At 43.5% G+C, this 16,625-nt stretch overlaps 1 protein-coding gene across 1 annotated transcript in view; it reads right to left on the bottom strand.

Annotated features, from left to right (window-relative positions):
- The window catches only part of LOC133352489 (ephrin type-B receptor 2-like), a 141,525-nt gene that overhangs the window by 42,454 nt on the left and 82,446 nt on the right, over window positions 1-16,625 (bottom strand). The window contains 3 exon segments of the mRNA XM_061568167.1: window positions 1,691-1,799; window positions 8,688-8,850; window positions 9,532-9,656. Coding sequence (XP_061424151.1) covers window positions 1,691-1,799; window positions 8,688-8,850; window positions 9,532-9,656 — 397 coding nt within the window.

Raw genomic sequence — 16,625 nt, 5'->3', positions numbered from 1 at the left:
GCTTTTTTTTCTTACTTTTTGGCTAAACGGCAATTATTGAATGCCAAAACGTATCCCCATTGCTCCATGATGAAGTGAGCCATCAAAGAAATATAACTTAACTGCTAAAAGTAAAATTTAGAGCATCCCTCTCCCCACTCAAATAAGCATTGATGGAAATATCCAAACACCTATCACTTGTTTGAAAATAGAGACATATTGGCTCTACGTCGAGCACATTTCGAGAGGCAGACACTCCAGGAATTAGTGTCTCGCTCAAAGAATGTCTGTTGCCTGTGCTGCTAAAGTCTTTTTCCTTCCGACGCACACGTGTGACCTTATATGTAATATTTGATCCGTCTCTGACACTGTTTACTACTCCCGGTGAGCTGCTGCCAAATGAAATGCAAACACCCGTAAGGCAGCCGGTATGGTTTATTATCATTCAATCACCGTGACTGAGCCAAGAGAATCCTCATTCTTGAGAACATGTACCATGTATGTAGACAACATCCATAAACTGAAGCTGGGATTCACAACCCAAGGACCTCCAAGCTACTGGCTCAGTGCCCCGATACAGAAACTGACCCTCCTGAGCTTCCCATCCAATCACCGTAACGAACATTTCAAATAATGACACCCTTTAAAACGCAGCACACGGGGCCGTAGAGAAGCGACGGGCAATTTTACCGAGCGAGCATCCAGAACTGTGGCTAAGAAGACACGGCCGTTTGACGTAATTTGACGTGTCGAGAAAGGCTGCCTTTATTTTATGATATCACGCAGCTTGGCGAAAAGCCAGAATCCCGCATTGTGCCAATGGAACCGTGCTCGTTGTCGGAGCAAGCTGCTTACACGATGGAAACCCACACTTAGAGAGTGAGTGACAAGTCTAATGGAAAGGGCTTGTGCATAATTAAATTACCTTTATCGTTTTCTCGGTACTCCATGGGAAACCGAACTAGATCTTTGTAGAAATACTAAGAGGAGGTATGCGGTATCCTTCAGAGATTTTTTTTTTTTTTTACAATCGCGCAAAAACTTGTTGAATTCCAAATGTATTATGTTTTAGTATACATGTCCATTGTGCTGCGGAGGCGAAAGCTCAACCAATACTGGATCGAGAATGATAATTGCGCAGCATACTTACTGTACGAGTGAACAAAATCATGGTCCACACAAATATTGCAAGAGGGGAAAAAAAACCTTTGCAATGTCTATTCTGCGTGTGGGTAATAAAACACACTCCAAAAAAAATCCCACCATGTATAGAAAAATATGTGGAAGCTTATTGTTTATAGCCCGTGTCAAAAGGTCTAAGGGTTTACATTCTTTGAAGAGCAATGGGCAGCAATAATTTCCACTGGTTTTTTTTTTTGCAAGTGGTGCTAACTCCACATTACAGGGGCAGGTCCCGTGATCTCCACAGGGCAAATTATGACCTCGCATGGAGTTGTGCTCATTTTCGGGACCCCAAATAAATGCGACTCAAATACCTATGATTAGCACGCTTGGCTAAATACGGTGCAAAAGAAGATCAACATATCTACCCAACTGCGATTAGGACGGTTGGCTATATATAGTGCGATAGAAGATCCAACATACGTGCATACAAAGACAAGGATTTGAACTCTGTCGAACCAATTTGAGTCAAGTGCAGGGCCACACCAATGATCCCGCATTGAATGGACGAATGAGAGCGGCACTTTACCTGCAGTAGACTATGGCGATGACCACCACTGCAACGATGAACACAATGGTGGCAGCTGCAGAGCCGGCTATGAGCGGCAGCTGTTCTTTCAGCTTTTCTGGGTAGCTACCTGCAAAGGAAAACGAGCGGCGGTGAGTGGCGACGGTACAATGCTGGTCGCGCAGCAACAGACAGACAAGTGAATGCAGCGCGAGGCTTTATTGGCGAGTGGTATTTATTTCGGCAGCGGTGAGAGCACTGCGCTTCGACACACGACGACCCGAGTTCGATTTGCCGGCCAACTGTGTGTTGGGCATGAGAGTGGGGAGTTCTATCCGAGCCGATCCTGGGCCCCATCGTACCCTCCAACGGCTTACACTGGTCTGGGGGGAGCATTCCCCCATTGTTGTTATTAAAGTATTTATTTACCTGAAGAGGGCCTGATGAGTCTTGCCATAGTTAACACATTCCTAATTGAGATGTTGATCAAAGCAAAATTACGAAACAATATTCAGTCCACAAGAGTTGGGCTTCAAGTCACCAAAGTGTATCGGTGGCCAAGTGAGCAATGGGGTGGTGCTCATCTCCAATAATGGCCCAGAGACAATCGTGCAAATTCAAAATTCACATGGCAGAGGCCAGTCTTATATAAGTCACGTGGACACACAATCTGCCCAATTGTACGTCAAATGCTCCAATCACAGCACCAGTGCTCGTGGGTGTACACCATTCGTAATGAAACAAACAAAAATATTTTATCTTCTTGGTTCTTTCGGTTAAGTCACGTAGAAGGGAAATAATAAAATTTAAAAAATAAAACATAATAAAATACAATTCTCACGACGTTTCGGCCACAACGCAAGCAGCCGTCCTCAGGTGAAGAACAGATTTGTCGGAAAGACAGCGTCTTTGTGAAGAACAGGTCTGTCGGAAAGACAGCGTCTGTTCTTCACCTGAGGACGGCTGCTTGTGTTGTGGCCAAAACGTCGTGAGAATTGTATTTTATTATGTTTTATTTTTATTATTTTATTATTTCCCTTCTACGTGACTTTACCGAAAGAACCAAGAAGATGAATCCCCCCCCCCGCAAAAGGACACTGGAGACTTTGCCATTTATCAAATACTATGTGATGCCTCGAAATCCGTAAGTGACCTACCAACCCCTGATGGTCTCTGCGGTGCATCATTACAGGTGGGAGCCCACCTCCCTGAATGTCACAATGAGGACAATTACGTCTCTTAAAAGGCCCTCTTTGTCCATACGGGTCACTGGAACAATGCAGCTTCAACCTGCTCGCCTGAATGAAAGCACGGTGCTTCCCTCTGTCAGCAGTGCCGTGAATGAGCCTATTGCAAAAGTTTGGTCTCTCTAGAGGCTCCAACATTGCATTATTATCCGCTGCACGCTCACAGAGTAAGAGACCACAGGCTATGGGACCTGGGTAAACAACTTCATTTAGCTAGAATGTTTATTTGTGTGTGTGTGTGCGCATGTGTGGGGAACAGTGGTTAGAATACCGTTCTATGAACCCAGCAGCCTGAGTTTGATTCATATTCACAGCTATCATCAGCAGGTGATTATCTGGGCGGGCCACCCATATGTTGACTCGGCCTTAAATGAGTTCCTGATGCGATATGTCAACATCAGCACGGGGGAAACAATGCGTCATTCCAGTCTTAATATATGCTCACGTACAGGCATGTATCCCACCAGTTTGTTAAAGTGTGCATGGGTGAATATTTGCCTTTACCTCATGTGTACTGTGGGTGTGTATTTGCGTGGTGGAGCATTAAAGCAGCGGTCCGTGTACTGCCCTGTGGACCGCTCAACCCACACGTTTGATTCTCGCTCACGGCTGGCATCAGTGATGACTGATATCCGAACTGGCTACAGGGGCCATTCTTTTGTCGACTGAAATGATAACCTTTGTACGTACGGTGAACAAACATCGCGAGTGGCCGTTATGGACCACAACTTGAGCACGCCACCAGCCTATATTTCTCAAAAAGCCTCGGAGGCCAAATGGGCGATATTAGCATTTTTTTTGTGTTTACCCAATTCTTTGCCTTTTTAGATGTATGGTACACAGGTGCTCACTAAAAGCACAGCCCTTATCTATATATCCATGTGTGTGTTCAGTGCGTTTGTGCATGGTGGTTATGACACCGCCTAATCTTGGCAATGTTTTACGAGAGGCAGAAAATGGGTCGTACGATTTTCAGTACACGAAACGACACACGATGTGTTCCTTGAAGTGCACGCACGGTGTGCACGTGTGCGTTCGCAAGCGTCCTCATCCACTGAACGTGTTTTCACCGCGCGCAATTTTTTCATGCCATAAAAAAATGGCAGCAAAAAAAAAAGTGTGTTTGCCAGGAATTGTGAATACATAAAAAAAATACTTTAAAATTTAACGATCTTCCAAAAAGAACGTACAATTCAGAGGTTTGTTCGTCCCTCACATCTGCTGAGATAAAACACTTCATTTAGCTCGTGTTTCCAAAGTAATGTAGCAACTAAACATTGTTATAATTGCTCTATCTCTCTACATACACTCACGGATAATTATTTTCAACATTTAACTCGTGTATATGGCTTCAGTTATGCATCCTGAATGAACCGTACCTCAGCATTTGTATAGAAACACCACCACAGCAGTAGCAAGTCTGTGGTTTAGTCTCTCAATTGTATTCAACTTCTCAGCACAACGTGTTTCACAAGCCTCACTGCTGCTGATGAGACTCAGAATGTGAAACGTGCTGCAACAAACAGCTGCCAAACAATATTGGTCTGGAAAGCCAATCGGATGATGGGATGACAAAAAATATATCAGTATTTAAATGTTCAGATACAAAATGGGGTTTTGCTTATGTATTTAATTGTTGATTTTCCATGTGCGTGTGTGTGTATGTTACTCCAAAAGGTTGTCACTGTAAGACTCTAAGGGAATCATTAATTACTGGTCACTAAGTAATTAGCTGGTCACCGAGTGACCAGTGGACTGAGCTACGGATGCAGAGGAATCCAGGGGCTGCTGGGACAGATGTACGAACGACTTTGGAATTCAACAAAGTAGAATGTCGAGCACTCCACTGTGACTAGGAGGTGCTGACAGTGTTAAGACTGCAGAGCATGTGGCATTTAACATCAACTCGGAGGAGATAACCTTTGCGATGGCAGTAAAAAGTACACATCTGTTCGTTTTTCTCTGTCCAAGTATTTATGTGTCTATATACACACACACACACACATCTTACTTGCAACAAAAAAAAAGAGAGACATATTGAGCTCAAAGAACTCCAGCCTTGGTCAAATAAATAAAAGCAACCGGACTAATCTGTGTCTGCATCAACAACACATGGAGTGCTCTCTCTCTCTCTGTCTGTTGTTTTAATCGTGATGAATGTGGTCATTGTCTGCATGTGGCCATACCACACCCTCGGCATTGCTGGACGTGCCTCGAAACGGACACAACTGCTCGGGGCGGTGATTGTCAGAGTGCGGTGGCCCACGATGCTCCTACCAGGAGACCGGCTGGGCTGCGATTCAAATGCAGGTTGATCCGGGCAATAACGAGGAACGTTCATGCCGCGTGTTATTGATGTTAATGCATACTCTTTGGTTCTTTCGGTAAGAAATAAATTATTTTAATTTAAATAAATTATTTTAATTTATTTCTAACTACGTGACTTTACCGAAAGAACCAAAGAGTATGGATTCCTGCATTCACGAATGCCTCAAATCACGTTAGTGTTTTACTCGTGATATTTAATCAAAACAAAGAGGTAAACTTCCCTGATTAAACTACCATAAACCTAACATCGAAATGACCCCCACCTAAAACCTGATAGCTGCTACGTTTTTGTTTTGTTTCGGCAATATGAATAATTTTGTATTACTGGTATTTAGAGAGAGAAGTGAATGCGTTTTGTTACGAGGGATGTGGGGGAGCTGGGTGGTCCAAGGAAGTTTTTGTGTCGGCCGAGTGGTCTGCGGGCCTAACAAGTTTTGGGAACACGGACTTGGAGTATGTGAATAACATCAGCTGGCATGAGCTCACATATATTATTTGTATTATTGTGGCTTATGTGTATTATCAACTCCATGCTGATCAACTCTGGTATTCCCTGTGATTGTCTCTTCCCCCCTCCCCCACCGAGTTCTAATAAGCTTGCTAAATTCAATAAATGTTTACACTCTTATCTACCTACAACTATGATAATGTCATTTGTTGCTGTCCGCTGGATACTTTTGAGCCTGTTGTGCCTGTGTTCAGAAATTGCGATAAAAAATACATTTGAATCCGAAATTGTACGTGTTGTACCGGTTCATTTCCCACTGCCGTACATAAGGTGTCATCACCAAGCAGCAGACAAGGTTGATTTAATAGCAATTCAAATAGATGTTCAAAGAGTCGTCTTGCTCAAACTATTGTGGGATGCTATTAATATCCATCCATTGCTGGGCGGAAGCGAGTGAGGAACGGTTCAAAATTCAATGGGTGCGGGGCCATTTGTTGACGCAAGTCGGAGGGACTTGTTGACTATCCCACATCGGTTGTAATCTCCTGAACGCTTTAGACAAACGTTGAACTTTATTTCAAGCCTACCGTCTATCGGTCAACTCAGACAGAGATGACAAACGTGAATGACTCAGGTAGGCTTATGAGCAAAGGCTCCCCACAATGCCCGCCAAGAGCATTATGACTCAACTCCTAGCCCGTGCACTTACCCGACCCCTCGGCATTCCACGCATTAGGCCGTTTAGGACAGAGCTTCTTGGATGACACCGCAAGAAGTGGCCCTCAAGAGTTTGCTTACTGACCCCGCCGATACCTGACCCAAACATTGCCCTGGATTGCTTCGGATCAGGTTGCTGAAGTGTAGGAATCTTACGTCCGAAACATTTTTTTTTTAAATGCAGGATGCAGTGTGCTGGATTTGTGTCCCCGCACTTCATATAACCCCCGGTTAGCAACACCGCCCCTGCGTTTATTGAAAGGCGATATAACTAACAACACGTTGGACATTGGTACCTTCAATTGGGATATGCCGATGTTATGTTAGATCGGTGAACAAATGTATTGTTTTCAGCTCGTATATAAGGGGGCCCAAGAATGAAACAAAAAACTAAGTTAACGAGTCGAAGGGACTAAATCAGGAACCAGTCTCTCTACAAGGACAGCCACAGTTGAGTGTTCATTAAGTGGTGCTTGCTTTACGGATTTTAAGTGGGATGGGCTGGTAAAATATAGTATAATGGAAGGTCAATTTTCCAACTTGCCCATTTTCTACATGCAATGGTAGGAGATCTGTAATGTCACTGGAGGATTGAGAATGATCGTAAACCAGTAACCAATTAGTCACGTGACTTCCAATTTCACTTTGCGTTTGTGTATTTTTGCAACGCTATTCATCGTAAATGCAGAAATCAACGCGTAATTCGGATTTTGCCTTACTTAAGAAATGGAATGTTGGTGTTTTTATACGCGTGCTCTATCATCTGTAAATTTCACCAATCAAATGATCCTTCCTTGATGAAAAATTGGCCCAGTTTTGTGCAAGCTAAAAGCCAATGGAATAACGCAAGAAGGAAGAAACTAACACCGAACTGCTGAACAGAAGGGATCTTTGTTGCATTTCTTAAACCCAAGGAACAGGCCACTGCATTGCTGTGGAAATAAATGTATCAAAAGAATGTTCCACTCCTGCGAATTCCCTTAAGAGTGCCATAACATACTTTCAGTGCATTGTAATTGGAATGTTGCGCTCATATAATTTGTGACACTAGCAATTGCCCGTCTAATTGGCTACAAAACAATGTGGGCCTGGAAACACTGTGCCGAGTACTTTATAGTGATTTGCCGTAAAAAAGCAAGTTTTATTCTCGAATGTTTTACGCGTTTGCAATTAAGGTAAAATCCCAAGAAAAAAATAACTATAATTAAAAACGAAGCGCACCTCTTACGAAATGCATTTCAAAAGTGGGATTTCAGTTCATGCTGGCAAAGTTAAAGTCTGCAGAATATGCTAAGAGCGATTAATGGGATCGATGCAGGCATTGACACTGAAAATGTAATTAGGAGTACACTCTTTCCTTCACCACGCAGGGACCTGCCGATCGATTTACTCCGGTGTACCCTTTGATACTGCCGGGAGGATGGAGGTGGAGGATGTGAGAAGTTAACCCGTCGTTTCAACTGCTACACTGGGAGATTGAACCGGCGACAGCTGAATTGCAAGTACAGTGTGCTCGCCTTTGCACCACGGCAGGCAGAATCTTAAATGGACTAAATAAATTCCTTGAAATAAAAAGTCGGATGATTTTGCAGGATACATGCTTTGGCTCGTATACAATAACGTAGTATGTACGTTATTTTTTTCATTAAAAGTACCATGGCATTAACATATGACTTATCCTAGGTGTGCATGTGTTTATTGATACGGATGGTACCGGACATTTAGATAACGCGATACAAAATGTATATGGGTACACATTCTTCCATGAAACTTTGGCAATGCAGTCACAAGCCACTCGTAGATCTTCACATGATATTGATAGATGTGAAATTAGCACAGGATATCCCTTTCAGTTTCTCGTTCAAGTCATTCTGTAGCATCCTTAGCACATTTAGATACAAGAACGGGCACTGATTTAATTCAACACAAATCCTCTAAACTTCTAAACAACGCAACAGTCTCCACACTATAAAAGCACATCGCTTAATTGTGCACTCCAGTAAATAGACACACAGTAGTAGGGGGGGGGGGGGAAACTCCTGTCGATCATGTGACACCGCTCGTGGATAATTGCACACTTCCAACTTGTCGTCCCATTCCAGCCGCTGACCGAGAGATTTTGATAACGAGCAGCACTTAGGCGAGTACAGGAAAGGGCAGGAGAAGGTGTTAAATGCGGCATGCGAGTAAGTACCGGCACCTCCGATGAGCATGGTTGGCTACGTACGGCGCGAAAGAAGTTCAACGTACATACAGAGCTGACGAGGCTGACACTTACCCTCTTCCAAGGTCTGGAAGTACATCTTCCCGCTGTAACGGCCAAAGCCAGAAACCGTTCGAGCGCGGACTTGGAACACGTAGATGGTGCCAGGCTGCAGTCCGTCCACGCGGGCCGTGTTGGTCTGACTCCTCATGAACGAGGCATTGCGCTCATCCTGGCTCTGTCCCGAGGGTGATAACAAGTGCGGGGGCGTTAGTCGACAGCAAGCCACATTTCTGCCGACTTATTTGAATCATCATCATCATGGCATTCTTTATTATCTCAATGTTCAAGCTGTAAAGACTAATCGTGGGAAGCACCTATCAAACGAAAATAATAGCACAGGCCGGGGAGATAAAAAATAAAAAGTAAGTTTCGAACAACAAAAATAAATCAGTAAAACGCGCTCAGACTTGCGCAACGTGCAAAAGAAAAGTCCATCAGCAGTGCCAGAACGTGAGCACTTTCTTCAGGAACTGCGGCGGTACGACTGCGGTTGTGCCGTGGAGCTCTCCGCTGCGTTCTCGGGGTTGTGCCGTACGCTCTTCGCTACGAAGCTGAACCTTTCGCTCCAACTAATGGAACAAGCCGGCTCCTGAAGAAGCTGCTTGCGGTTGTCCTATGTAGCTCAACCGCTGAGATTTAGACGAGGAACTTCCACCGCTGAGAGGAACGTCATCCCGTTGCTCATTTGAGCAGGGAGACACTACGATTTTGACGTGATGAGAGTGAATCATGATGGCAAGAATGATCATGGAAAGCATCTTAAGATGTAAATGTGTTATTCGATGCTAGATCTACATCAAAAGCAATCGTATTGTTTAACAATTTTTTATGTAAATACATATCTATCGACCTTTACCTTTTCGTAGTAGCGTAATTCGTAGTCAAGAATGATTCCATTTGGCCGCTCAGGTTGTGGCCAGGACAGTGTAATGCTGGTCACACTTGAAGTCACCTGGTGGATTATGGGAACTGAAGAGGGAGCTGAAAATACACGCGCACAGACACACACGCACCATCGGTGGGCTGTCTACAAAGAAAACCCGATAGCACCTCCTACGCAATTTGACACAGATGCTGAACAATGCAGCAGAAGAGTGAAAGAGAAAGGATTATATATTTCCAACATTATTACATTCAAACTAATCTCTCTCCGGCGTTCGTGACCTATGTTTCCCACACGAATGTTTGCATTTTTTTTATTTCATGACCAATAAAAACAAACTAATCTCTCTTCCCACCTTCCTCACCCATCTCTTCACTCCACCACCCTTTAAAGCCCCCCCCCCCCTCCTCCTCTAACGCTTACTCTCGATGGGATTCTAATGATGAACAAAATCGACCAACGCATTAATGCTCTGCACCGGCCTGATGTGTAGTCGTGCCTGCTAAATGGCATTCGCGTAAGCAAGCCAACTTGGTCTGCGAGCCCAAAAAAATAACTCCCTGACCCTTCTCATCAATTGATCATTCAATTCCAATCACCTCCGCAGCCCCTGGGTGTTTATTTATTTATTTTGCTGCTATGCAGCGAGGCGGCAAAAGGCGGGAAGCATGATCAATGCAAAACGTACGTTTTTGTCTACATTCTGAAGAACCGCACAGTGCAGGCAAAGCAAAAACAAAACCACGACAGCTCTTTAAAATTAGCACGCTATTAAGTAGGTTTATGGAATTCACTTAGGTTTACATTTAACAAAAAAAAATCCATTTGCAGGCAGATTGTGATTTTTATTTGGTACAATGCTGCAGGTTATTATGAACGCACAATTAAAAGTGTTGTCCATTAGAATTGTGTGCTACTCTATATGGAAAACGAGTGAAAATAAAAAGCAATAATTGAACGTAAACATCTGTGACCTCGTTTCCAAGTAACATTCAGACATTCGAAAAATTATTCACCTACTAACGTCCAAAAATTGTATCACATTACGAAAGACGTTTAACACCTGCACTTTTTATTATTTGTCTTGGAAAATAACCGCTGCATGTGTTTAAAGTTTGGCTTTTAAAAATAACGACGTACGAACACAAACCGACAAAAAACACTAAACGCCTACAGCCAGCAAAATAATCGCAGCGGCTTAACGTGTTGCCACCTTATTTGTTTGCACCCCCCCACCCATCTCCAATTGTATTTGCCGCACTACGTTTCAAAACGAACTCGTCTCATCCCCAGCCTAGTGGAAAGGGAGGGCATCTTCAGTCATGCCGAGCACATACTGAGCCCTAAGCCATGCCGGCAAGAGGGCAATCAATAAGGCAGACAGCGAACAGTTGTTGCATTAAAGTTTTCTCAAACGTGAGGCAACCGGTTAATGAACTTGCGCTTAGATTCTGTCATTTATCCAGAGGACAGGTGGGGTACATTATAGGGCTTTGCAAAGCGAGTTATGCCAGCGCACAATCCCAAAATTCTCTGCAAAGCTTTGCTCAACCCTGCCAAGATTAAATTATGCCAGGCCATCGATAGGGAATACCCACCACGGATGCTTTTGGAACATTATGATTTTCGTCTTGCCATATGAGTGTTTTCAAATCAAAATGTAACATGCCAATCCCCACTGGAAGGGAAAAAAAGATAAGATGGGTGGTCCAAGAGTGTGTTGAAAATGAATAATTTTAATGGGAAAGAATGCCGCTTGTTATCTTGTTAAATATAGAAACCAGTAATGGCAAAATTCTATATTTTATATATACGCATGATGCCAACATATATTAAGACAGGCAGTCAATATGTTGAGCTTAAAATACCAACAGTAACGGCAATCAAGCAAAGCCTAACAGGACTGCAACTTCCTTCGACATAATACATGGGATGAAAGTAAACGTAATTGTAATAACCATTTATCAATTACCATATTTTATTTTGGGACGTTACTGTCATTTATCTACTGAGAGCAATGTGACATTTACTTTATTCCTAAATAATATAAGAACTGCAGGCAATTCATTTAGCTAATCCTCATACAGAAACCGCCACAGCTTAGTGTTGTAAAATATAAAAATATATATTTACAGGAAATCAAAAACAACACTTCTTAAAAGCCCAGACATGCATGTACTTTTTTATATATTAAAATTAAAACAGCCTAAAACAATATGAAGCCATTTAAATGGTTCAAGCACTGCATATTAACAACACTTTTAAATTAATTGCAAATATGCATGCATGTTTTAAAATAGGGTTAATCACGTGTCTGCCTGTGCTTGCACACCACTGCAAACAGTCCCCTTAAGTTTTACTTGTGGGTACACGTAAAAATCATCCCTGGTTTGGAGAGAAGTTATGTTTGTCTATGCACACGTCGAAGAAGCAGCAGCAGCATTCTAGCTGGAAGCAATGTAAAGTCCATTACCTTCAGATTCCTCTCCCAGATGAGGTCCAAGAATGACTATATGATCAAATGAACAATAATGGCGGGTACGATGGGCCGAGAACATGAATACAAATAACAACAGAAACAAAAAAGGGAGGGCAAAAAAAGTACCATTAGAAGCATTCAAAGTAAACCAAAAAAGTGGTGAAAATAATTGCAAGCAAATGTTTTTTTGTGGCTTCGTACACCAAACACAAAACAATGAGAACGTAAGAGAGAGGGCGGGGGGAGGCTAGAACTGGCAAACGGTTAACGTCACATTGGTATAAATGATCTGTCACGAAATTACGTATATGTATTACACCTCTGCTCGGTGCAAACGCATTGCCATTTAGGGGTTGGAACGTTTATGCACAGAGCGCCCGTGTAGAATGCCACACACCATAAAACACAAGTCGATGTGTGTCTCCCCCTGCCCAGTGTGGCGTCCATGCTCTTTGGTGGATCTGCCTGCTGGTGATGATGCCCACATTGTTAGGCTGTGGGCCAGTTTCTCCTAGCAGAGCCATTTGAGGCTCAACTGCTGCCAGACTTTACCATGCAACCCACCCTCTCCCTCCCCCCCAAAAAAACAAATCAGATGGCAGTTTGATGAGAGTTAATAGGCACACCAGGCACTGAAGTGTTTATCCGAATAATTATCAACTAAGCAACGCAAGCACATTTACACATCTTACTGGCATCGCGTTCAAACTAAAATGAATAAATGGCGGTTTGAATGATTAATTGTACACATATTATGCATTTTTACAGCGCAGTGAATCCAGCAGATGTGATGAAGTGTATGAGACCAGTACTTGACTGCAGCCTGGCAAGGTGCGTTGAGTGTTGTGCATCTATCCTGTATACTTAACCCTATCAAACAAGTGTGCAATTTCCATCATAAACCTTGAGCAACCTACAGAGATGGGCACCCCCTATCTTTCCTCTGTCGTGTATAATCTCACAAATGTTTATTCGAGCCCCATGAAATAGTATGACGATTACAGTACAGTATAATATTATACATTGTACACAGATAGCTCACGTACCTATAGTCAAGTCAATTATGCTGCTGGTTAACACGTGGCACCTTTCTGGCTGAAATCGCCATTACATCATTCAACGTAAAAAAATGAAATCCAGTAAACAACAAATTGAAGCAAGTTGTGGCTGTAAGTTAGTTGTTACAACCCTTCAGTGGAACTTTAAAACAAGATACCAGAGTCTATCCTTGCAAAAAAAATATAGGACGTTTTTTTGTTACTAATTATTCAGACATCGTGGTGTGTGTGCATCAGTATATTAGGTCTACTCAGCCTTAAATGAGTACCTAGTGCGTCATGTACAAACACTACCACTAGGGAGACAAAGGCGGCAGGGCGTGGTGTCGGCCACCCAGCCCCTCATGTGCCACAGTGCCGGCCTTCATTAGGTGCTCGGTAACAGCACTTGCCCCAATAGACCGTTAAGGCTATACGGGGATCTTTGTATATTACCTATGCATGCCAAATTGAATAATACCAACGTCTATGCAAAAGCACATCGATGGGAAGTCTAGGGGGAAGAAAAAAAAGAGGCAAATAATACTTAAATGTAATTGTACTGCCTGTCCATGATTGCATTATAAGTCCCAGGGTGTCGCTCTTTTCAAGATCGCTATGCAGCATTCAGAAACAGAACGTGTTGTTATTGACAGATGCAAATGTCTTAAGCGTGTATGCCAACTCTGATCTTGAATGCATTGGATAATAGGCTCACTTAACCATACAAAAGGCTGATTGACAGTTGCTAACAAGTTTAATTACCGGAAAGTCTTTAATTAGAAGAAAATTATGTTCATTAATAGAACATCTGACATGTTTACTGGCAGATAGAAAAACTGTATTCTGGCCAAGAAATATCAATCGGTGATTTTTTTTTGTCCGTCTTTGGTGCCAATTTTATTTCAGACTGGTGAAATAAAAAAATCACCGTGACAGGTTTTGGCTATGGACAAGGACGTTGGAGAAGAGGGAATGGCTATACGGAGCAGTGGACGTACGTTGCGCGAGGCCAATTCTTAACAGCTTGCAGACAGCGTCGTCCACGTGGGCAAAACACTTGCCGCACCCGTGCACCGCGCTCACTGAAGCAAAAGGCATTCGATTACCACGGACGGCATCGGTGTTACACGGCAGCGCAAGCGCGGCCTTCCGATTGCCTTCTATTGGCTTTTGCACCACGCGTTGTTTGGGCACGGTGTCCGATAGACGCTCCCCTCTCGAAGCGCCCGGGGGAGCTTCACACGTGCTGGGAGTTACTGAGGAAATCAAGCCAGCAATAAAGATGTACTGGACATCTGTGAACAAAATGATAATAATAAAGTGCCTCGTAGCTCATCGGATTCCTCCGGCCTAAGTTAAGTTGGCGATTCCGAAGAAGCTCCCTGTGAGCACGTGGGGGGGTGGGGGGGGGGGTGACACGACACTGTGCGTGCCGCCGAACAACGCACGCCAAAAGCCACAGACAACGCCCCAACGCTGTCCTATGAAATCCGCTTCACCGTAACAGTCTCCCATCGCGGTCTGGGACCCTTCCTTGTGCGTGTCCAGCATTGCGGAGCATTATTTTACTTCCAAAACGGATAGCCTCGAAAAGCTCAATAATGGGTTATATATCTATAAAATATATCATAATAACCCAAACAACACTCACTGATTCTCTGCAAATTTGGACTGACAAATGAGCACGGTTGGCTACGTATAGCGCAAAAGAAGTTCAACGCACATAAATACATACGTTAGAAACAAACAAGGAACAAGTACAAATAAAACCCGACCGTTACAGGGCCCCGTGCAGCTTTGCTAACTGTGCACCTAAAAGCTGCCTCGCCTATTGAGGACTGCTCTCTATTTATGTTTGCGAGAAACTGCAATGTGTGCTCCATTCAAAATTTCCTGGCAGAGTTTGCCAAACTCTGGGTGAGAGGCTGAAGCAGCAACAACCACTCCGAATAAAAGGGCTCCAGTAAATTGGGCGACTGAACAAACAGCATTTTTACGCGAGGCCCTTGAATAAAGAGGAAGCGGCACTGTTAACAGTTTGTGCCCACAGGGTTTGAAGAGCAGAAGGAGACCCTTTTAACACTACAAGCAGGCTGAATCAGCAACTGTGAAGTTGTAACGAGCTGGAGTTTGACAAAGGACCATGTAAGGGTCCCTTATATAGCAACTACAAGCACACACACACACACACAAAAAACGACTCCACACTTCCTACAAAATCCACACGAATTAAGCCGGCAATAAAGACACTTCCGGATGAAAATAAAAATAACGGGCAGAGAAAAAAAGTCTCCATCCGTTGGTTGGAAAAGATACTCGACACAGACATCACTCATAGACGCAACTACAAACTTGGTCACTCACAAATAAATATGCACGTTTCACGTTAAGCGACTTCATCTTTATGAAAGCTGTTGCGGTTTTATACGAGACTAAAACTCCGCTCAAAATACGAGGTGGCCAAATCCATTCTGCCGCTCTGAATGTGCCAAATCTCATCGGCTTTCAAAGCCAAGAAGGGCCGAGCTTGGTTAGCGTTTGGATGAGTGACTACCAATGCATAGCAGGTGTTGTGCCATGGTGGCAAGATGTTAAATACCTCGCCTGGTATACAGGAGGTCATGGATTCGATTCCCGACCCTCACACACCTGTATATTTGCAGTTTGCATGTTCTTAATGCGGTCACGCGGATTTCTCCCTCCACGTGGATTTTTCTCCGGGTCTTCTGTTTTTTCCCCCCACCACATTTAGAAACTTGAGTTTTCGAGTATGTGGCCGCTAGAGATTTATACGAGATAAACCACTTTGTTGAGTGGTCATTTGCGACCAAGTTCTGAAAACGTGCTATATATCTCAGTAGGCCTTAACCCTGTAAAATAAAAAAAATCTGTTTAGTTTTTAGTTCATATGGCTGCTAGGGGACTTGTGAGGAGCTAGGAAAAGGCAACACAGCAACAGGCACGTCCACAGATAGATGTGGTCCTGTTACTGGATTGAGTCAGTCTGTGCAATATATCTATGCGAGCCGAGTTTTGGGTTCTCATCCACTAATTTGTAGGGATTCTCCGCATTCCCCGGTTTCCTCTCGCCGTGTGAAACACGCAAAATAAATCCCATAGACCACGAAGTCCGCCACCACATCTTTTGATGACGTACTGGCAGCATTTCGTTTTTTTCTCACCAGGTTACTCCTGAAGGCGCTTATACTGGTTCACTTACCCACACGAACATATACACGTTGCTGATCAACTCCCAGCCGTATAAAAAAGGATTTAGTACAAAAGAGATCTGGGTAAATCTGCAAGGAGCCTTTGTACGGTGTAAAGCATTTCAGACAGTAGACTTTTGTAAATTTAAAGTAATCAATTAAGCACGTGGGTAACTCCACTGGCAAACAATGAATTGATGTATGGACAATTATGTCACTCTTGACTTCAATGTCAATTTCCCACCATATTGCGTGCTTTATCAATTCTGGGCAACATTACGAGGGCGTCTGTGGTATCTGACCCATCGCATCTGCGCTCGCTGGCGCATTGACAAGCTC

This window comes from Lethenteron reissneri, chromosome 40 (assembly GCF_015708825.2).
Source record: "Lethenteron reissneri isolate LAM-NWPU_2019-01 chromosome 40, ASM1570882v1, whole genome shotgun sequence".
Taxonomy (NCBI): domain Eukaryota; kingdom Metazoa; phylum Chordata; class Hyperoartia; order Petromyzontiformes; family Petromyzontidae; genus Lethenteron; species Lethenteron reissneri.
This window is presented reverse-complemented; position numbering and strand designations above follow the sequence as displayed.